The sequence below is a fragment of the Choloepus didactylus genome, chromosome 4, assembly GCF_015220235.1.
Source record: "Choloepus didactylus isolate mChoDid1 chromosome 4, mChoDid1.pri, whole genome shotgun sequence".
In the NCBI taxonomy this organism is placed as follows: Eukaryota; Metazoa; Chordata; class Mammalia; order Pilosa; family Megalonychidae; genus Choloepus; species Choloepus didactylus.
Genome location: NC_051310.1, coordinates 78497699 through 78520584, shown reverse-complemented (window position 1 = coordinate 78520584; position 22886 = coordinate 78497699). Strand labels below are relative to the sequence as shown.

Sequence of the window (22886 nt, the reverse complement as noted above, 5' to 3'; positions counted from 1 at the left end):
CCGGCTGAGGGGCCATCCTGCAGCCCACCCTGGCATGACCTAGGTCTCGCTCTGTCCCCCTGTAGCCCTGACGGCCACGGAGAGTGACGGGACCCCGCTCATGGAGCAGTACGTGCCCTGCCCAGTCTGTGAGGCATCCTGGGCCCAGCACACCCACCCGAGTGAGAGATCCGAGGGCGTGCAGTACTTCGACATGGAAGACTGCGTCCTCACGGCCATCGAGCAGGACGTCATCTCTTGCCCCCAGCACCCGGACCTGCCCGTGCCCCTGCAGGAGCTGGTCCCAGAGCTGTTCATGACCGACTTCCCGGCCAGGTGGGCGCCGCTGCTCTGCCTCCAGCCCTGGCACACAGGTGCAGGTCGAGGGGCTGCAGCCCCCTGAGTAGAGGCCAGACAATCCCCCCAGGAGACCCCGCCAGGCCCCGGGCTGGAGCTCACACCCCACAGCGGTCCCACCTCAGGGGGCAGCAGCGGGTCCAGCCTCTGCGGGCAGCAGCGGGTCCAGCCTCTGCTCCCTGCCAAATCGGAGGTCCATCCTGGGCACCCCCAAAAGGAAACCAGGCTGTGTGGTTTTCAGCTTCGAAGGCCTGTCAAGGGCAACACACATTGGGGGTGGGGGGGGGGCATCCTGGAACCCCTGCACTTTCTGGCCCTCAAATTAGCTACAGCTTCTCTCTGCTGCGCTGGCCCTCCCTTCTGACTCCTTCCTCACTGCCTGCTACTTAGAAGGAATAGGTCAGCTGGCCCAGGCCTCTCGGTCAGGCAGGAAGGGGGAAGGGTCCCCAACCTACAGCCCCATGTCCCTTTTTTGGAAAATGCTGTCCCTCTAACCGCTGCCCCAGTGCCGGGCATTTGAGGCCCCTGAATCTTTCCCAGGGTTGATTCCACCTGTACTAATGGAGGGTGACAGCAGGGCAGCATCACTGCCTGGAGGGGCTCCAGGTGAGTTGGAGAAAGTCTGAGCAGCTGCAGAGCCTGCGCCTGAAAGGTGTGGAAAGCAGCTGCCTCTGCAGGGGGTCGGCTGTGAGGCCAGAGGGGCTCAGCCACAGGGGTTCTCCTTTGCCCCCAGGTGGGCCTCAGCACAGCAGGGAGGGGCTGAGAGGACAAGCCTGTACTGCCTTTCCTTCCTCCCTCCCTCCTCCCCTCCCCCCTCCTCCCCTCCCCCCTCCTCCCCTCCCTCCTCCTCCCTCTCTCCTTCTCTCCCTCCTTCCCTCCTTTCTCCTTCTCTCCCTCTCTCCCTCCCTCCCTCTTTTGCTCCTTGCTTTGCCTTTTTTGGCCTCCTGTTTCTGAAGAGAAAAGAGGAGGCTCAAAGAATACAAGATAATAAGGATTTACGGATGGGAGTGGGCTGGATGGTTTCACGGGGAAGCCCACAAAGGGCGTGCTGCGGCCTGGCTGCCGGGTGGCCTCTGAGCACCTGGAATGCTCCAGGCCCCTCCCTGATCCCAGGCACCCCGAGGCTCTTACCCTAGAACCTCCAGGCCCACAGGGGTCTGCAGAGAAAGCCCAGGGGGCCCAGGAGCTACTGGCAGCATTTCCAACAGTCAAGCTCGTAAATCTCGCTTTTACCTGGGATTAAAATGCACAAACCAGTGAGAAAACTCACTGCCCTTGGGTGAAATCTGAGCCTTTGACGTGGAGACACTGAAAACAGTAGCAGTTTATATTAATAAAAAGAAATAGAGAAACAACTCATCTAGCAGTAAATAAAATTCCGTTTGCTGATGGAGACTAGCTCTCAAAGCCTTGCATCTTTCGGAGGAAAGTACTCAAAGGGATGCTTTTTCTGCTTCCGTTGCTGCCTGTGGCTTGCCCCTGGGCCCATCAGCCATGGAACGGATGAGGCAGGTCCTGTAGGGACCCGTTTCTCAGATGAGGATACTGAGGCTTGGCGAGGCTGCAGAGCCCGACCCTCCCAGGAAGCGGGAGCCCCTCTGTTAGGAAGCAGACGACCACGCACAGCCTCGCACCGCCGGGTTCAGGACCCGCTTCCCCCCGCTGTGGGCCCCTCCGGGGGGCAGGGCCGGAGCTGAGCCTGGGGCTGTGTCCCTGGCAGGCTCTTCCTGGAGAACAGCAGGCTGGAGCACAGCGAGGATGAGAGCAGCGTCCTGGGCCAGGGCGGGAGCGGCACCGTCATCTACCGGGCACGGTACCAGGGCACGCCGGTGGCCGTGAAGCGGTTCCAGATCAAGAAGTTCAAGAACCTCGCAAATGCCCCAGCAGGTAAAGGAAGCTGGCGCAGCCCTCCTTCTGTGCCTGCAGGTTGTTGGGCAGGAGCCATGGAGGTGGCGGGTGGGAGGGCCACGCACCCACGTCGCCTGTCTGGGGAGGATGTGACTTTCATTCGCTGAAGCTGATGGGAAATGCAATATCCCAGAAATGGGTTGGCTTTGATGATGGGGATTTATTAGCTTACAGGCTGACAGTTCTGAGGCCGTGAAAATGTCTGACTCAAGGCATCCACAGGCGATATCAGGACTCCCTTGTCACGCGTCGAGGCCCACAGCAGCGTCTGCTGGTCCTTCTCTCCTGGGTTTTGTTGCTTCCAGCTTACGGCTGTTCTGTCTGTGGCTTTCTTTCTGAGCTTCTGTGTCTTTTTCTCTCTGAACTGCTCTGGATTTTCTCTCCCAGCTTCTCTGGGGCTTTTTCCTGTGTCTTCTCTCTCTCTTTTATCTTCTTCTAAAGGACTCCAGTAAGAGGATTAAGGCACACCTTGAATGAGGTGGATCCCATCTCAACATAAGTTAAACTTCTACTGACCGAAAGATCCTACTTATGGGTCCACACCCACAGAATGGATCAGCTTTGCAAACATGCTTTTCCAGGGTACATACAGCTCCAAACCACCAAACTGGCCCAGTCACGGTTCACGGGAATGCCTCGGCCATGCCATTTGGGGACAAATTTTGGGCAATACCGTGTGCAACCCCCAATGTGCCAAGTGCCATGATATTTAAACCCCAGGCTGTGTGGGGCCCCTGAGCCCCCCCATGAGGCAGGTCCAACCTTGGCAGCTGCCCTGGCACCCCCACATGCACCCTCCTCACAGGTGCCGACGGCCGTGCTCTCTCCCCGCAGATACCATGCTGCGGCACCTGCGGGCCACGGACGCCATGAAGAACTTCTCAGAGTTCCGGCAGGAGGCCAGCATGCTGCACGCCCTGCAGCACCCCTGCATCGTGTCGCTTATCGGCATCAGCATCCACCCCCTCTGCTTCGCACTGGAGCTGGCCCCGCTCGGCAGCCTCAACACCGTCCTCTCTGAGAATGCCAAAGGTAGCAGCGGGCAGAGCATGCCCGGGTGTGGGTTTAGGGCCACAGGGCCTCAGCCAGCCTGGCTCCCCGGGGTGTGCAGACAGGCACCTGGCCACGTCTGTCTAAACCCTCTGGGGTGGCTGTGGCAAGGCTGGAGCGGCTCACAGATCAGGGCCAGAGAGGTCCAGCTCCTAGCTCCTGGCTGGCTGCCATAATCTGGAAATCGAGCGTCCAGTGGGGCAGCCATCCACCCTCGCTAAAAGTCCGAGATAACCTCCCATCAGTTTTTATCGTATTTCAATTTTAAACACACACATCCACCCTCTCTAAAATTCTGAGACGACCCCCCCGTCAGTTTTTATCATATTTCAATTTTAAACACACACGTCCACCCTCGCTAAAATTCTAAGACAACCCCCCCATCAGTTTTTAGTATATTTCAATTTTAAACTAAATTTTTAAATAATTTACCTTAAGAAATGGGTAACTCAACTCTGGAGAGCTGACAGAGAGGGACAGAGGTAGCTAGCTGTCTTTTGACTTGGGAAGAAGAAATGCTTTTAAAATCGATCATTTTTTTTATCTGATGTGGATTAACCAACAGAGGACAAAGTAGAGAGACATCCAGATATGTTGAAATTGCGATTGAGAGGAGAAATTTAAATTGCTTAAAAGAATGAAAAAAAAAAATCTATGTTGGCCCAATAGTGATGATGAAATTATCCTCACAGTAAAAATTAAAGAACTATAACATCACGTAAGAACGGCCATCAGTTACTCATAAAATGAATGACATCATCTAGTTTCTGGCAAACAAGTCTCAGGCCTTTGATGTTTTGTATTTTCATGACAAAAGTGCTCATTTGGGGATTACAGTTGGGTTTGGAGAGACCTTTGACAAAGCAACATGTTTTCACCCATGCCTTGGTGTGTTTTTTTTCCTTAATAATTCAATTTTATTGAGATATATTCACATACCATGCAGTCATACAAAGCATACAATCAATTTGGTATGTTATTTTGGTGTTAAAAAAATAAAATAGTTGCTCAGTAAAATTTAAGTATGTTTTCCAGAAAAGGTATGTTTTTAAGAAAATCAATCATTTTTCCCTCAATGAAAGGGATTTTTTTTCTTTAATGAGGTTGATAGTATGGCAACTGTGGTCTGAGATGAACTCTAGGAATTGTGAATCCTTACTACTGTTATAGTGAAAATGCCAGCATTCCAGGTGTGAGCTACCAAGAATAAAGCTATGTGGACAGACCTTTTTATCCCAAATAACATTGCACTTAGTAAGCTCATTCTCTGTGCCTTCTGGCCTCTAGCACAGAGAATATTGAGAATATGTCAGTATCAGAGAAAGTATATGGAGAATAATTTGGAAAGAATAATTTGGAAAGGGAGACAGTTGCTATAATGATAATTTAATGGGTTGTTTTGTTTTGTTTTGTTTTTGGCTTGCAAAGATTCTTCCTTTATGCCGCTGGGACACATGCTCACCCAAAAAATAGCGTACCAGATTGCCTCCGGCCTGGCCTACCTGCACAAAAAGAACATCATATTCTGTGACTTGAAGTCGGACAACATTCTGGTCTGGTGCCTTGACATCAAGGAACATGTCAACATCAAGCTCTCCGACTACGGAATCTCCAGGCAGTCATTCCACGAGGGTGCCCTCGGCGTGGAGGGCACGCCCGGCTACCAGGCCCCCGAGATCAGGCCTCGCATTGTGTATGATGAGAAGGTACCCGCCCTGGCCCCCACGGCTGGGCCCACCCCAGCCTAGCCCCACCCTGCAGGCAGCCCTGCCCAGGCTGCAGCCAACTGGAAGTCACCCACAGCTTCATAGCCCTGCGTTCCCCTAGCTTTCCTCCCTCGTGTGCTCGACGAGGAGCCTTAGCTCCTCCTTAGCTTCAGGAGCAGTGACTTAACCTCAGGATGCACAATCCATTCAAAGACATCCATCATGCAGGCTAAAAACACAGTGAGCAAAGAGTTCAAGACGTCACAGGGTCTAGATTTGAGTCCCAACTCTACCATTTAAATGTGCAAAATGGAGAGAGAAAACCAGCCCCACAGGGTGCTCAGGAAGTGCCAAGGAGAGATTGTAGAAGTTCCTGGGTAGGGTTGATAAAGGGTCCTGGGCCATAGGTGCTGACCGCAAGGTTCTGGGTAAATCCAATGCCAGGGATGGCCAAGGCAGCATTGCCCAAGCCAGGAGAAGAGATCAAATTCTGGCAGAGCAAGTGAGGACCCCTTGGTGGCCACATGGCCAACCTCAGCTGAGATGATGCCTAAATATTTATCATCCTCCCTGACAACTGTTTGATGAGATGCAGGCAAACAGACAACTTGAAGCCATCTTACAATGCATGTGTTGCATTTAGTGTCAGCCCTCATTAATTAATAGCCCAGGATTGACACATCCCTTGTCTATAATTCCTTATGATTTGGTGATTTGCGGATGGGTGAAGGATTAATTGTTTTAAAAATGACCTAAGCATGTGCCAGTTAACTAGGTACCTGTGGCTATTGTTCAGGATAGAAAAGACAAACCAGAGCAACAAAAGTCAGGACTTCTTCATAGCAGGTGACTTAGCCAAAGCACTTTGTATTTACCTTGAAACTAAAATCCTAATATGAACCTTCACATTGAAAATCCTTAGCTCTATCTTAGCTATTTTCCTGCTACAAAGTTATCTCTTGACACTGACAGGGGCCTGTGTAATTCTTTCCTTGTTGGGGAATTAGAAGAGACAACATGTTTTGATCTAGGAGACACTCCCCCTTCTTTATGTTTTGCATACACAGCTCTCCTAGTACTGAGCATGTTACACTAATAGCCTTTGTTTTCCTGCCTTGATACTCAAGGGTAGGGACATGGCATCCTTAGAGCCTTTACTCAGTGCTGGACAGTTAGCAAGTTCTCAATTAGTGTCTATTAAATGGATGGATGGATGGATGGGTGGATGGATGGATGGATGGATGGATGGGAGGATGGATGAATAGATAAGAGGTTGGATGAAAGGAGAGATGGATAAATGGATGGATGGAAGGATGGATGGATGGGAAATGGATGGATGGATGGACAGAGGGATCGATAGAAGGATGGTTGTATGGATGGATTGGTGGATGGGAGATAGATGAATAGATGGATAGATGCATGGGAGGTTGGATGGATCGATGGATGGATGGAAGGATGGATGGATGGATGGTTGGGTGGATGGTTGGGTGGATGGATTGGTGGTTGGGAGATAGATGAATAGATGGATAGATGCATGGGAGGTTGGTGGATGGATGGTGGGATGGATGAATGGATAGAAGGAAGGGATGCTTAGAAGGAGGGATGGATGGGATGATTGATGGATAAATGGACAGAACGACGGGTGGTCAGATAATCAGATGGTTGGACAGATAGAAATGAGTGGTAGATTGGTGGATGGATTGATAATGGTCTCCTTTTAGGCAAAGACCAGTATTTTCCTTGTCTAATGGTATCTCCCTTTTCTCTCCATATCAGGTCCAGCTTGCAAAAGCTGCTGGGCCTTGGCAGGGGACCTGATTCCACTTACCTCTCTGCCCAGGTAGACATGTTCTCCTATGGAATGGTGCTCTATGAGTTGCTGTCAGGACAGAGGCCTGCACTGGGCCACCACCAGCTTCAGATTGCCAAGAAGCTATCCAAGGGCATCCGCCCCATGCTGGGGCAGCCCGAGGAAGTGCAGTTCCATCGGCTGCAGGCCCTCATGATGGAGTGCTGGGACACCAAGCCCGAGAAGGTACCTTAGGGGCCAAGAGTCAGGTGGGCCAGGGGCTTCTTCTGCTGTCATTCAGGTGGTGGGTCTCCAGAGTGTGCTGTGTGTAGCTGGCAGCCTGCTCGCCATTCACTAAGGGTCTGGAACAATTGCAAGTGACCCTTCCCTGCTCACTGCTCCTAAGTTATCCAGTCTCCTTCTCTTTATGTGCATGACACTCTAAGGAAAAATGAACTTTCAAACCAACCCCCCCCCGAATTTCTGTCTTATGTCATCATGCAAATAAACAGAATGTACCAGCCCCTTTTATAACAACATCAACACCGTGCCAGAGCAGAGAATATGAGTATCTCTTTTTACAGGAATGGGGGGAAATGTTTTTACAGGAATGGGGGGAAATGCTTGCTCATGAGAAGCAGGGGTTATGTTGCAGTTTTCTGGAAAAGGCTAGTGGTGTCAAGGTTAAAACTCATGTATCAGATTAGTCAGCCTTAGTGAATTAATGAATTGGGAGTAAGTGAGGTCAAAGGAAAGTTTCTTGCAAGATGGTATGTCCTTGAGTGTGGGTGTTGGTGTGGGGGCATTAGGCTAATTGACCGGCTGAGTGTCAGGTCCCCATGGCCAGTGAGAGCCCGGAAGGGTTGGTTCCTGCCATCCTTCAGCCCCTCATTTTGGGGCAACCTTGAATGATCTGGGTGTGAGTTCCCCTTACTCACGTCCTGGTACCCCATCTCCCCTCAGCGGCCCCTGGCTGTGTCCGTGGTGAGCCAGATGAAGGACCCCACCTTCGCCACCTTCATGTACATGCTGCCATGTGGAAAGCAGACGTCGTTCTTCTCATCCCAGGGCCAGGAGTACACCGTGGTGTTTTGGGACGGCAAAGAGGAGTCCAGGTAATCTCCTAAGCCCCACAGTGTCCCGTGCGTGTTTCTGAGGGAGAAATAGGCAGTACAGGGTCAACGATGGCCAGGAGGACAGTTGTTTCCTTGGACAGTGGGGTGGAAAGCGTGGTTGGTGTCTGCACATCTAGACCACCCTTTCAGAGTTTTCTGGTTAAGAGGAGCAAAGGAAAGGGTAGTATCTGCCAGATGCTTGTGGGGTCCAGCAAGGGGTTTGTTTTAAGATGGAGCTATTTGCAGCTTAATTGTTTTAAGAATAACATAAGCGTGTGCCAGTTAACTAGGCACCTATGGCTGTTATCCAAGATAGAAAAGACAAACAAGAGCAACAAATGTAAGGGCTTCTTAATAGCAGGTGACTTAGACAAAGCATCTTGTGTTTACCTTGAAACTAAGATTATAATTTGAACCTTCACACTGAAAATCCTCAGCTGTATTTTAGCTATTTTCCTGCTACAAAGTTATTTCTTGACCCTGACATGGGCCTGGATAATTCTTTCCTTGCTGGACGTTTTTATGACATTAAAATTAGAGGAGACAGCATGTTTTGATCTAGGAGACACTCCCCCTTCTTTGTGTTTTACATACACAGCTCTCCCAGCACTGAGCATGTTAAGCTAATGGCCTTTGTTTTCCTGCCTTGTCTTTATAGTCAAGGGTAGGGACATGGCATCCTTGGAGCCTTTACTCAGTGCTGGACAGTTAGCAAGTTCTCAATGAGTGTCTGTCAGATGGTTGGATGGATGGATGGATAATGGATGGATGGATGGATGGATGATGGATGGATGGCTGGATGGATGGGAGGTTGGATGGATGGATGGATGGATAGATGGGAGATTAGATGTTGGTAGAGGAGGGAGGACAGTTAGTTTTTGGAGTGAAGGCCCTGAATAAGTAAGAGGGGAAGGAGACCCAGAGAAAAAGTGGGAGGGTTCCCTTTAAAATAAGAGCTCATGAGGGGTGACAATGTGATTGGGAAAGCCATGTGGATCGCACTCCCCTTTGTCCAGTGTATGGATGGATGAGTAGAAAAATGGGGCAAAAAAAGAAAAAACACCCAGTGTTCTTTTTTTACTTTAATTGTTCTTTTTCACTTTAATTTTTATTCTTATTACTTTTGTGTGTGTGGTAATGAAAATGTTCAAAAATTAATTTTGGTGATGGACGCACAACTATATGGTGGTACTGTGAACAACTGATTGTACACTTTGAATGACTGCATGGTATGTGAATATATCTCAATAAAATTGAATTATTTAAAAAAACAAAAAAAAAGAAAGATTGTGGGTGTTCCTTCTAAGTGCATCTCTTTTCTTAGTGAAGCGGCAGGAAGGATGAGAGTGGGGAGGAGGTGTCAGATATTTGAGGAGAAAGGAGGAAATACAAAACAAGCATGAAGGCAAGGGGAAGTCCAGTGTGATTGCAGGTGCACTGAAGCCCACTTGAGGTTAGAGGCCATGCATTTGCAGTGAGACCAGTGAGCAAAGCTATGGGTCTTTCGCCAGCCACCTTCCACTACCCCACATGGTGGGAGAGGCAAGGAGGTTGGTTTTAAGCAGAGTCGGGCTTTTGCCTGGAGGGAGAGAGAAGGACGGGAGTTGAGGGCATTTTCAAGGGAGTGAATTATGGAGATGGACCATGAAATCTAAGGGAGTCTGTAAAATGGTTGAGTAGGGAACGATGGAAATTATCAAAAGATCCTGGGTCTTGGCACAGTACAAAAAGTGTTGCAATTTGGGGTACTTGATGAAGCCGTAAAAAGTAGGAGATTGTGGTCAGACAGTAGAATGACTGACACAGAGTTTGTGGAAGGGGTGCAGCTCCTAGTAAAGACAAGATTTGGGGTGTGACCATGGGTGCAAGAAAGAGAGGGAGGTTGCAGGTCCATGAGGAAGGAGTATTGGGAGACAGTGTCTAAGACGATGAAAGCCCCAAGAACCCACCATGCAATGGGAGCCCCTTGAGTCTGGCCAGGAGTCATCTTTCCCGTCTGCCCAGTGGGATCCCTTCAGAGATAAGACAGCACAAGTCATGTGCCACTGAGCACAGGGGCAAACATTTGCAGGTGGTGAAAGCAGAGAAGGCTGGGATGAGATGAAACTGGAGCCATACTAAGCTGTTTTCTTGAGATTAGTCTTTGTGGAGTTTGCATCAGATTTTTATGGGATGGGCGGCTCTGACACAAGACAGACTCTAAGAAGCAGTGCTCTTGAGAGATAAACCTTTCTAAATCACAGCAATGGACTCTATGTTCCTGATGGGATAGAGACTAAGGACAAAAAGCAAAGCCAAAAAAAAAAGTGTGTATATATGTGTGTGTGTGTGTGTCTATGTGTGTGTGTATATATATTAAACTATTTTTGGAAATTATATTGTTGGTGGTAGTGTTGTTATAGTTATTTTAAGACATTGTTTCTGATTATGTGGTAAAACTAGTAAGTACTTACATTAAGTTTATTGAAAACCATAATTTTCATCATGGGGGAAAGGGAAAATAGATACAAGATAGGGTAAGTTAAAATCCTGTCATTCTCAATTTAAGTTGCATGAACTCATGATGTGTTTTATCTTTAGGAAAAATAAACTCATATAACCTAGCTCTACCCATTAGAATGACCTAGAAACAACCACTAACCAAGATAAAGGATTCTTACAAATCAATGAAAAAAATACCAAAATCTTAATAGTAAAATAGTCAAGGAACCTGAGTATTCTTTGGAAAAGGTAAACAGAGGGTAATAAACATATTTTTTATTCATTTGTAAAATCATTAAACATTTTAATGAAACCTGTTCAACCTCATTAGTAAATTAGATATAAAATATGTATAACATTGACTTTTAATCCTATTTAAATGGAGAGACACGCTTCACTAGATTTCTTTGTAAAGAAAAATCACATCTCTGAATGCAGCTGTCAGCGGTCAACTGAGGGATAATATGGGTCCAAAGAAATGAAGGCCAAAAGAGTTCTTTGTAATTTTAGTAATAAATATGATTCCTTATATATGAGACTTGATTTTTGTAACCATAATTGATGGTGAAGTGTTTACAAACTTAGTTATTTGTGGGAAATATTCGCCAGTGAAGCAATGGAACCATGAAAACATAAGAGCATATACATTTAAGAAAAAAAAAAAAAGGTTCAAAACCAAAATAAGTCTGCAAAAGAAAGAATGTGGAATTAAAAGCCAATGAAAGCACTTATTTAATGTTTCAAATATAAACATAAGAGCTTTACAGACTTCTTGTAAAGTGTTACCTCAAACTGCTAAAACTAAAAAAAAACATACAGTATTGCTAAGACACGAGTGAAAGGGTCCATCAAACATCTTTGCTTGGAAATTTTTGATGAATTTGTAGCAATGGCACCAAGTACCACTTTAATAAACATATTTTATTTAACATTCGAACCTACTAATAAACAAAGAAATGTAAAATCATCCTGCAACTAGCCTTTTATTATTTTGTCCATCATACTGGCAAAGTTTTTTTAAGACACTAACCAGGCTGCTGAGGGCGTGTCATTCTAACTGGTGAGCGTGTAAATTTGCACGTCCATCGGAAAAACAGTTTGTCACTCTGGATCAAGGGCCTTAAAGATGCTGACACCCTCCAACCGGTAGCTCCACATCTCGGAAGTCTGTCTTAAGGAAATCCCAGGGTGCTCACGGATGATTCTAGAAGGGGCGCTGCTCTGTTGGCCTGGTGATGATGTAACTATTCAGTCTGACAGACTCACGGAGGATATCTACAGCAATTGTTCAGGGCAGAGAAGTCTCCACTCCTGAGATAAGGGAAAGGCCTCTTTCTGGTTCCTATGAAGGTTTCTTAAAAGCTTGCCAGCAGCCTGACGTAGGACTCGCTGATAGGGTGATTCTGCCCCAGAGCAGAAGGGAAACGATATTGGGGGTTAGGGTGAAGGAGTCCCCATCAATTAGATGTGATGTTCTATTCATTAAGGAAGGGAAGGAGGGGGAATGGAAGGAGGAAAAGCAGATAAACAGGATACAAATAGGACAAAATTCTCATTGAAGGAATTATATTATCCTTTATGCTTTTCTATATTTTCAAAAATTTTCAAAGTGAAATGTAAAGCTACTTATAATATCCTAATTTAATTTTTTAAAGATATAGAAAAAAGACTGGAAAAGTAGGAAAATGTAACTATGAAAAAAATTCTCCTTGCTATTTTTTTTCCCTCATTTTTCCATCATCTGCAAATATGTGTGTTAGCCTTCAATGACGACAAAGGTTTCCAAAATTTGATGGTGGGAAAAAACTTTAAATTGAACACTCCTTATGCACTAATTTAACTAATTCTCTTAGATGGAGGAAAAGACCTGTGTGACTTGGGGTGAATAACTTACTCCCCACAGCTAGCTTCGGTTTCTCCTTCTGTGCAATGGGCCATCATACAGCCGCCTGGAGAACAGTGGAGGTGTGGGGGGCAGTGACACTGGAGGGGGAGCCGGGGCCCAGGGCCACGCCTGGTGAGCCACTTCCAATAATGGCAGCTTCTTGTGGGCTCTCAGAAGTCCCGTTTGAAGGTCCCCTGCCCATTCTCCTCTGAAATCCACCCACCTTGCCCTTAGCCTTGGTGTTGACCATTCTCCCAGCAAAGGGCTCCCTGCCTTCCCGGAGTGGGAAGGGGCGGGTGAGGCGGGATATGGTCTGGGAAATGGGGAGTGGCACAGGTAATGGACCAACTCCCAGTGCCCCTTATTCAGGCTGGGACAACTCTTGGTGAACCCAAGGTGGCAAACAGTGGCGATTCTTTCTTCCCATCGGGAATGGCCCTTCCCTGCCTGAAATGTCCGAGCACTGTCAGACAGGCAGAACCAGGCTCTAAGCCCCAGGACCCTGAAGATCCGTCCTGGAGCCCAGGCGTCCTCCCTGGACTTGGGGGAAGGAGGGACGTGACCTCCAGCCATGCAAACTGACCACGCCGCTTTGCATTTTCAGGAACTACACAGTGGTGAACACGGAGAAGGGCCTTCTAGAAGTTCAGAGAATGAGCTGTGCGGGGATGAGGCTGAGCTGCCAGATCAAGGTCCAGAGCTCACTGTGGACTGCGACCGAGGTGACCTTCAGTGGGGAGCTCGGGGTGGGGAGTACATTTAAGAAATTTAAGAAATATAGAATATTTGAAAGAAGAAAATTTAAATTGCCTATAATCCATCAGAGTAAACCACTATTGGGATTTTGGGGACCTATCCTTCCAGAAGTTTCTGTGTGTGTGTGTGTGTGCATGCATATTATAGACAATGACACCCAGGTAAATGAGTTCAGATAAACAATGAATAAACAAGGAATACATTTTTAGCATCCCCCAGCCCAGCTCATTACCCATGAGACCCCCAGAACAAAACTCAGCCCAGGATGGGGACCCAGCACCCTAACTCCCAGGCCTGGAATCTGAGCAGGGAGGAGAAGCCCAGCGGAATGGTGAAATGACTGGATTTGCAGTGACGCCACCGGGTCCATGCACCACAAATCCCCTCAGCTCTGAAGGCCTCTGTGTCTTCACGTCAGAGAAGTCACGGGAAGGCTGGGGGCCAGGGGGTAGGGGGGCTGTCTTCCAAGAACCCCGAGAGGAATGCAGGAAGACAAATGCCCAGAAGCTGCTGGTGGGGAGCTGAACCTGTGCAAGCTTGCTGGATGGCGGTTTGGAAGTATTGTTCAAATGCATCACAGAAAGCTCTACAGTCTGTTCATCCCTTGGCCTCAGCCATTTCAAGGAAATAACCAACACACGTGCGCACACACATACACACACATCTATAAAAATGCTCGTCCCAGAATAATTTATAGTAGTGAAAACACAGAAACAGACTAAACATCTAACAGCAAGAGATTAGCCAGATTAAGATACGTCAAGGGACAGACAGCCAAGAGGTGCTAGAATGTGCTTCTCTTTATGGAGTGGGTAAGGATACAGGGCTCTGCCCGCTATGTACCATTACGTGAAAAGAAAAGTGCAAACAGCATCATGGTGAACTCACTTTTGTCTATAATATGCATGCACACACACACACAGAAACTTCTGAAAGGATAGGTCTCCAAAATCCCAATAGTGGTTTACTCTGATGGATTATGGGCAATTTAAATTTTCTTCTCTCAAATATTCTGTATTTCTTGAATTTTCTACAAAGAACAGAAATAGGTATGTGAGTGACCAAGGTATGTGAGTGACCAAGCAGAAAGCCTCAAAAGAGGGTACTTTTTAGGCACAAAAGGAATTGCCCAAACTGAGTGTACCACCTCCCCTAGGCAAGGCCAGGCGACTTCCAAACCAGCTCTCACCACAGCCTCGTCTGCATCCACAGGACCAGAAGATCTACATCTACAGCCTCAAAGGCATGTGCCCCTTAAATGTGCCTCAGAGGGCCCTGGACACCCCGGCTGTGGTCACCTGCTTTCTGGCAGTCCCTGTCATCAAAAAGGTGAGGGGGTGGGGGAATGGATGGGCAGGTCTGAAGTCGCTGTTCCCAGCTAGGATCAGCCTAGGGGTGGGGTGGGGGGAGGGAAAGGAAAAGAGGGGGACCAATCCAGTCCCATACTCTTAGGCCACCAAATCCAGGTCAAAGCCAACCTTAGAGAGTAGGAAAGAAAATTCACAGCAGCCCTGAGCCAGTGCTCAGAGCTTAGTGCTCTTTCCAGTGTGTGAAAACCTGCACAGCCGGTGAAACTAAAGGATAAGTGGAGACCTTGCTGTCCACATGCAAATGCCAGAGCCCACCCCACCCCCCCATGGTGGTGAAATGTCTGCCAAAGGTGCAAATGCACCGTTGCACACATAGCCTCTTCCCTTTGTGATACTAGTGGCCACCCCTGGGGCAGCTGGCTCTGCTTACCCCCATCTCTGCCTTCTCTCCAGGGCTCACAGGCAAACCCAGACCCCAGCCTCCATGTCCAGTAGGATGCCCCAGACTCCTCTCCCCCACCATCCCATGGGTCCCTAAGTTCCAACCTCCAGGCACACCATCCTCTGCCAGCAACAACCTCTTTGCCACAATAACTGCTCTCGGTTCTCTCAACCAGCTGCAGTGAGCCCTTCTCTGGGATGCCCCACCCCCTCCGAGTCCCACAGCCACTGAGACATCTTCCCCTGTCCCCAGACTCTACCCACCCTCCCACCCTCCACCGTGCTCAGGCTCCCTGTTCACACTCTCCTTACTCTGTCTGCAGGGAGGTGCCAGCTTTGCAAAATACAAGGTCTTTACTCATAGTAAAGCACTCAAGGAGTGTTTATTGGATGGATGGATGGATGGATGGATGGAAGGATGGATGAATGGAAGGAAAATAAAGGAAAGAAAGGAAGGGAGGGAGGAAGGAAGGGAGGAAGGAGGGAAGGAAGGAAGGAGGGAAGGAAGGAAGGGAGGATAGATGGGTGGGAGAATGGATGGATGGATGGAAGGAAGGAAAGAAGGAAGGAAGGATGGATGGATGGATGGATGGATGCATGGAAGAATGGATGAATGAATATTCCCAGGCTGAGAATTCCATCTAAAGAAACACGGTGCTACTTTGTCATTTGTCAAAACATGTTGACCATCATCCTCCTGTTCAGTCTTTTCCGTCTGTAAAATGGGAATAATAAGAGACTGTGGGAAGAACCTTGAGGCCTAATGGGCCTGGTGCCTGCCCAGAGCATGCACTCGCTAAATGGGAGCAGTGCTATTTTTGCTGCCCAGCGGTAGTGAAATATATGAGCTCTTCTCTTCTCTCCACCTGGTAAAAAATAAAGTCTGAAGCTAACCTTACAACTGTTTCTGTCTGTGGTCTCACTCTGGACATGGCCTGCCCCAGAGCGCAGAGAACACAACACAAAGCCTCATTTCAGGCCATTGCTGGCCAGGCCCGGGCACCCCCTCCCACCCACGCCACCAGAGGGAAGAAAGCCGACTCTGTGCAGAGCCTACCTGTGCAGGGTGCCCGCCCCGCCACAGCCAATGACGGCAGCTCCCTGCCTGCTTGCACGCACACGCACACACACACACACACACACACACACACACACAGCCCTGCCAGGCTGGGCCGGCAGCTCTAGATAGAGACTCTGCTCCTGTTTGCCTTGGCTGCTGGCTTTCATGAAAATCCCGCAGACGGAACTCGATAAGCAACTTAGGGTTTACTGATCTCATGGTGAGCTCGAGGCTGGGGCACTGCCCTGCCTTGGACAGTCCGCCCTCCCTGTGTCCCCCCAGTTCCCAACAGCAAGGCTTTCTGTCCTTCACCCATGCTGGCACAAGGCCTGGCTCCCTGCCTGCATCCCAGCTCCTCTTTTGTTCTTCTGAGCCCTTCCCCACCCCAGCCCAGCTCCGCTGTCTAAGCTGTGCCCCTGATGAGCTCAGCCCAGCAGCTCTGGGGAGTCCGTGGGGTGAGGTTGAGCTTTCAGCACTGTCCTTGCTCCTTTGACCTCTGCCCCATGACCTCCGGGGACTGGAGGGATCTCAAGCTGGATGGGGAGACAGGGGCACCCAAGGACCTCATCCCCACCAGCCAGTCAGCCGGCATTTCAGCATAGATGCAGTAAGGCTGGGAGCACGAGCGTGTAGTGAGTTAGAAGTGCCAACACGAGTCTGTTTAATTCTTCAAGAATTCAATGCTCAGCAAACACGTGCCCGCTACGAGGTGCAGAAAAACCACGTGGCATTCCAGGGTCTCGGGAGTGAACAAGACTCTGCCCCCTCCCATGCCAGGACACAGTGGTGGGCATGCCGGCGTGGTCCTGCCCTGTTGGCACACTGTCCAGAGGGAGGGAAGCAGGCGGGAAGCAGTGAGCGAAACACCCCAGCCTCAGAAGGGAACCCTTGCTGAGAGCTTGGTGAGGTCCCTGAATAGAAGGCGGCTCCTTGCTGTGGGCACCACGAGGTGGCAGGCCACCAAAGGATCACATGCACCCCTGCCGTGTCCCATGGCCGGACTCTTCTGTGGCGGAATCGTGTACTGCTCAGGGGCAGCAGGACAAGGTAGGGCTCTTACGGGCCTGGTCAGCACCCACCCAGGGGCGTCATGTCTGGACACTCCTGCTGGCAGCCCCTCATCCTTGAGAGAGCCTTTCTCCGGAGCGTAGTGGTAGACACACATTTCTCTTTCTGATCCATGATTTGCAAATATTCCCTCCCAAGCTGGAGCTTGCTCTTTCATTTCGATGAAATCTAACGTATCAATTTTTTTTTTCTTTTGCAATTCTTACTAGGAAATATTTGCTTACTCCAAAGTCTTGGAGAGCTTCTTACTTCTTATATTTTGTTCTTCTAGAAGCTTCCTGGTTTTAATTTAGTTTTAGGCCTATAATCCAGGTCAAGTTAACTTTTGTCTGTGGTGCAAAGTAGGGGGTCAAGACCCATTTTCTTAAATACATTTATCCAGTTGTTCCAGTCTTTTCCAGCTGTTGAAAAGACTTTCCCTTACTCCATTGAATTTTTTGGCTCCTTTCTCAAAATTCAGCTGCCCAACTCTGTGTGGGCTCTACTTCAGGACTCTCTATCCTGTTCCACTAATCTCCGTGCCAATCTTGTGCCCACAGCAAATGATACTGATTTTCATAGCTTTAGAGTAAGACTTGAACTCAGGGAGTTGGTGGAAAGAGCATGGCATGGAGGTGCATCTCGAGCCTGCTGCTTCTCCCCTGGAACGTGCCAGAGGAGAGGACTCACGCTACCCCTGTCTCGTCCTACAGAATTCCTACCTGGTGCTGGCGGGCCTGGCTGACGGGCTGGTGGCTGCATTCCCAGTGATACGGGGAGCCCCAGATGACAACTGCTCCTACCTGTGCTCACACACAGCCAACAGGGCCAAGTTCAGCATCGCCGACGAAGACGCACGGCAGAACCCCTACCCCGTGCAGGCCATGGAGGTGGCCAACAGCGGCTCTGAGGTCTGGTACAGCAACGGGCCGGGCCTCCTGGTCATCGACTGCTTGGCCCTGGAGATCAGCCGGCGGCTGGAGCCCTACTTGGCACCGTCCACAGTCACGTCCATCACCTGCAGCTCCGAGTGCCGGGGGGAGGAAGTGGTCTGGTGCCTGGACGACAAGGCCAACTCCTTGGTCATGTTCCACGCAGCCACTTACCAACTCTGCGCCCGCTACTTCTGCGGAGACCCCAGCCCCCTCAGGGACGTGTTTCCGGTATGCCCACTGGTGGGGCCTGAGACCCTGGGCAGCGGCTGTGCAGCTGGCCCGAAGGAGCCCGTGGGGGACGGCATCGCAGACGTGAGCATCATGTATAGCAAAGAGCTGGGCACACAGATCCTCACTCACCAAGACTCGCTGACCGACTACTGCTCCTTGTCCTCCTACTCCTCATCCCCGCCCTGCCGGCCCGCCGGGTGCCCTGCCAGCCTGCCCAGCTCCCCGGCCAGCTTTTCCAGCGTGCCCTTCTCCACAGACTACGAGGACGAGCTCAACGTTTATTCCAACCAGCCTGGACACTGCCTGACCCCTGTGGATGGGGACGCCTTCAGCCATCACCTGCAGGCTGTGAAGATCCTGGCTGTAAAAGACCTCATCTGGGTGCCCAGGTACGTGTCCCGACAGTGCAGACGGGCAGACGGGCCCGTGCCTGCTGACCGCTCTTGCTTTGGTGGGAACCCCTAAAACATTCTTAAAGATAATGCTGAAATCCACCAAGAGCTGTTCTTCTATGAGCGTGTTTTTCCCCCTGTTTTGGAATCTGGAACCATCTCTTCAGCAAATGTACTAATAGCTGCACTCACACTCATCTGCCTGGTGGAAAGCTAAAAAAGAGCGACAAAATGAGCAGGGCCAGGTGGCCACGGTCCACTGTGATTAAATTTCCTACTGGGAAAGTTTTTCTCGGCCTCAGCTTTGGTGCCCTTGCGGTAATGTAATCCGTCAGTGGAGACAGCCCATTCGTAACCCTGCTTTTACTGCACGCCAGGTCCTTTTCCCCAGGGGAGACCAGCCATGGACCAAAAGCTTCCCTTTTCGGTCTTGATTTCCTAGGCGTGGTGGAGATATTATCGTCATCGGCCTAGAGAAGGAGTCGGGGGCCCAGCGGGGCCGCGTCATCGCCGTCCTGAAAGCCCGAGAGCTGACTCCGTATGGGTAAGATGGAGGAACGGCTCCTCCAGGGACCCCAGGGGGGCCATGCATGCCAGCTCCGCTTCCCTGGAGCAAGGACATTAGGGATCCAAAGCTCCATCGCCGTTTCCCTGCAGAATGCCTTTTCTGCCCTTCTTTTCCCTCTACCACTTAACATCAGCATCCTCCAACTTGCCAGAAGGTAAAGAAGACACCAGATGGGGTCAGCGAGGTGGCCTCTAGGGGAGCAGCAAATACTGGCCAAAGCTGGGGTGCCCTGTGCCCCTCTGGACCAGGTGCCCCACTTGGGGTTCGCCTGTAGGTTAGAGTTCAGCTGCAACAGGAGGGCCCTTGCCGAGTGCCCCAAACTGCCCGTCTAACTGGGGGCCTGATGTCACAGGCACCCCCCCTCCCAGTGCCATCGCTGAGCTTGGAGTCCCCGCTGTCCCCCTCCTGGGCTCGACCAACCCTCCCTGGGCAGCTGCTGGGAGATATGGGCCCAGGATGGCCTGCCTGGGACCCAGTGTACAAAACCAGGGAGATGTGTGGGACTTGGGGGATGGTGGCCGCTGGACAGTGGTTCCTGGCATCCACCAGCTGCCAGTAGCACTTCTGTGCCTGGCTTTGACTTCCCAATCACATGCAATCAGTCTTCCTCATGAAGACCCCCTCCATCCACACGCGTGTGTGCCTTGGAGCACTCCCACCGTGCACACCAATCTGTCTCTTCGTGGCGTGCGTTCTCACCCCACCTGCCTGTGTGTAGGCGCGATTGTGTTTCAGCTGGAGCAGGAGAGGGGTGGAGAAGCCCAGAGCAGGGCAACGACAGGGGAAGGGTCGGGGTCCTTCCACCCCCTTGCCCCCCGGCATCGAGCTTTCCCAGCGAGTCACCCGGGACAGTGGCCCTGGCCATACAGGTGACTGGAAGCAATATCTGGGTTTGCCTCTGAGCACGGCTGAGTCTGTGTAGGGCAGCCTTGGGCAGGCAGCTAAAGATCCCAGGTCAGCCAAGCCTGCTGGCCATTCGTGCTCTTAGTGCTCGCCTGGTGTTTTTTTCTATTTATTCCCCCGAAGCCACATCTGAACCAGAGCCAGGCATACTCACTCCACAGAGAAGAGGCCCCAGCAGCCTGATCCCACCAGCGTTTTGAGATGCTTATTCCCTCAGCAAGGAGTTAACAAGTGCCCACGACATGCAAGGCCTTGAGGGAGCCAGAGGCAGGGAGGCCAGGCAGTGTCTGCGGGCATCCGATTCACATGGGGACCTGAGGGCCAGGCTGGGTGCTCCCCGAGGACACCCTGGTTCAGGTGGTGACCTTGGGACCAGGCCGGGTGCTCCCAGGGTCATCCTGGTTCAGGCGGTGACCTTGGGGCCAGGCCAGGCATGCCGGGCCCAGGAGGAGGGGGCTGCAGACTGCGTGCCTGGTGGGCTCCAGAGAGACACCACCCAGGGCCAGGAGCCACAGCACATCCAGTATCCACAGAAAGAAAGGAGCACACACACAGGTCATTCACAGCAGTCCACAACCTCAAACCGAAAATGCCAGTAGAGAATGGCTCTCCACAGCAGGTTGGTCTGTCTGATATATTGCCATGTTTTCTAAGCATGTGGCAACTTCAGTGGGAGAGGAAGAATCATACATGAGCTGAGAGGCAGGGGAACTGACCAAAGCTTAGAATCTGCCAAGGCCCATTCACCTGCAGGCCTTCAGGAGTCGGTGGCATTTCCTGGACACTCTGTCACAGAGAACGCCTGCTCTGATTGGCATCAGTGGGCCCCCAAGGAGTCAGTCCCTTAGGACATGGCCTGTGAATGAGAAGGGATGCCCACAGCCCTTCACCTTTGCCTACAGGCCGGAGCACCAGGGAAAGCCGGTCGGCAAAACACATTGGTAGGGCCGGACAGGAATGCCAGGGTCCCCTTCTCTAACCGGGCTCTCCCCTCCCTACAAGGCAAAGGTCCTGGCCCAGCCTGGAGGGGCCCCAGTGGTTTGCTGAGACCCCCTCTCTCCACAGGGAGCTGGTGGACGCAGCCGTGGTGGCGAAAGACATGGTTGTGTGCTGCTTCGAGAACGAAAATGCCGAGTGGTGCCTGGCTGTCTGGAGGAGCTGGGGCTCCAGGGAATTCGACATCTTCTACCAGTCCTACGAGGAGCTGGGCCGGCTGGAGAACTGCACACGCAAGAGGAGGTGACACCACATGGGGCAGACAGTCCAGGCTGTCGGCCTCACCCCCCCGAAGACCTGGAAAATGGATAGAGTTCTCCTGACCAGCTTGCTGCTAAGACTGCTGGGGAGTGTGCAGCTGGGTGGGTGGTGGGCTGGGGTCCTCCCATTGCTGATTTTACAGCCCAAAGGGAGGAAGGCAGCACTGGGTGGGGAAGTGCCTCTCCCTGCCTCCTCCACCCCCCTTCCAGGGGTGGGGTACGGGGTTCCCACTCTGGGCTGGGCCTTCCCATCCGTGTTCAAGCCCCAGGTCCCGGATGGAGTTACACTAGAAGCTCTCAGCTGGGTAGCAGTCGGGGACAGGGCGGGAGGAGGGGTGACCCCTGCCACTCCTGCAGTGGCTCCAGCAAATTTCACAAGGCTCTGCATCCCTGAGGTGGGGCCCAGCTGGGACAAGCTGAGATCAGATGTCTCCACCCAGTGTGAGAAACTCACCGAGGCCAGATCCTTGGCCAACCCGGGGAATGAATGAGTTCCTTTAAGTGCCACGGCCGGAAAGCCCAGGACACCCTCTCAGCTCTTTACTTTCTTTTCCAGCTGACAAAAGGAAGGAGTAACTCCATCAGCAGGCTGTCAGAATGGGTCTTGTGTTTATAGCTATGTCAAATTAACATAGACGCAGCTGGAACACAAACCCTGTTTGTTTGCACATGATAATCTTGTTTATCACTTGAAAAAATTAAGTAATATCTCGGTGGTTAGGTCTGTAGTGGTGAAATCACATCCTATGGGGCTCATGCCAAATTATGTCTCAGCTAAAGATTTACCGCACACATGATCAGCAGAGTATAGAAAGCTAAATTGTTAATGGGGGATTTATGTGTATGCATGAGAACAAATTTTTTTATATATAAATAACACGTGCACACACACGCACTCACACATACCCACCTCTTTATCAAGTGTTGCCGTTTGCAGCTACTTAACCCAGAACAGGAGTTTGATTGTGCTATTGCACTTTGGTTCAAGCTGTTGACCCTTTTCTAAAATCAAAATAGGAAAAAATCAAACTGACATTTCTCTGGGGTGTGCAGGCAGCTGTGATTCGTTTATCTGGAAATAAACAGTCTCCCTTAAGAGAGACATCTTGGCCTCTGTGTTTACTGAAATGCCTGTGGTCACAGCCAGGCTGCTCCTACTCAGGTCCCACTCACTGCCCGAGGTGGAAATAGGCAGTTGCATCTTGGACTCCCAGTGGGAAGTGAGAAGGAGACATTTGTGTGGAAACCGAGGAAAGCACTACAAAGCGGAGGGACCTGCATGTGCAAAGGTCCTGCGGCAGCAACTGGTCTGCTGCATGGATGGGCTGGATGAGAGGCTGGTGTGGCTGAAACATTGTGAGCCACAACTGGGGGGGCACCAGTGCTGGTTACAGAGCTGAGGGGTTGAGGGGAAGACGTGGGGAGAGGAGGAGGGGTTCCGAGGGGCTGTGCTGAGTGGGATAGCCATGACCCATCCGGGGCATCGAGGGGAGGTGCTCACCACTGGGGCCGTCCCTTAGGTGTCGATCAAGATTGCAAACATAAGTGTTCTTTGACTGAGCCACTCAAGGAACTGGTCCTGAAATATCTGTGAAAGTGCCCAAAGTAGAGAACAAAGCTATTCTTTGCAGCATTGTCTATAATAGCCCCAAGCAGGAAACAGCCTAACCCTCTGTCAGGACAGAAGTCATCAGATTCTTATATATTCAAGCACGTC

The 22886-nt window shown here is 50.7% G+C and overlaps 1 protein-coding gene across 2 annotated transcripts in view; it reads left to right on the top strand.

The window, feature by feature from the left end:
• Window positions 1-22564, top strand: part of LRRK1 (leucine rich repeat kinase 1) — a 162024-nt gene extending 139460 nt beyond the window's left edge. The window contains exons 23-33 of one of the 2 annotated variants that reach the window (XM_037832894.1): window positions 66-315; window positions 2057-2223; window positions 3079-3276; window positions 4723-5000; window positions 6841-7035; window positions 7753-7904; window positions 12875-12992; window positions 14239-14355; window positions 17598-18439; window positions 18885-18986; window positions 20979-22564. In XM_037832894.1, the coding sequence (XP_037688822.1) occupies window positions 66-315; window positions 2057-2223; window positions 3079-3276; window positions 4723-5000; window positions 6841-7035; window positions 7753-7904; window positions 12875-12992; window positions 14239-14355; window positions 17598-18439; window positions 18885-18986; window positions 20979-21156 (2597 nt within the window). In that variant the 3' untranslated portion in view covers window positions 21157-22564. The remainder of the gene's footprint in view (window positions 1-65; window positions 316-2056; window positions 2224-3078; window positions 3277-4722; window positions 5001-6840; window positions 7036-7752; window positions 7905-12874; window positions 12993-14238; window positions 14356-17597; window positions 18440-18884; window positions 18987-20978) is intronic. The other variant, XM_037832893.1, reaches the window with a different exon arrangement.
• The last annotated feature ends 322 nt before the right edge of the window (window positions 22565-22886 follow it).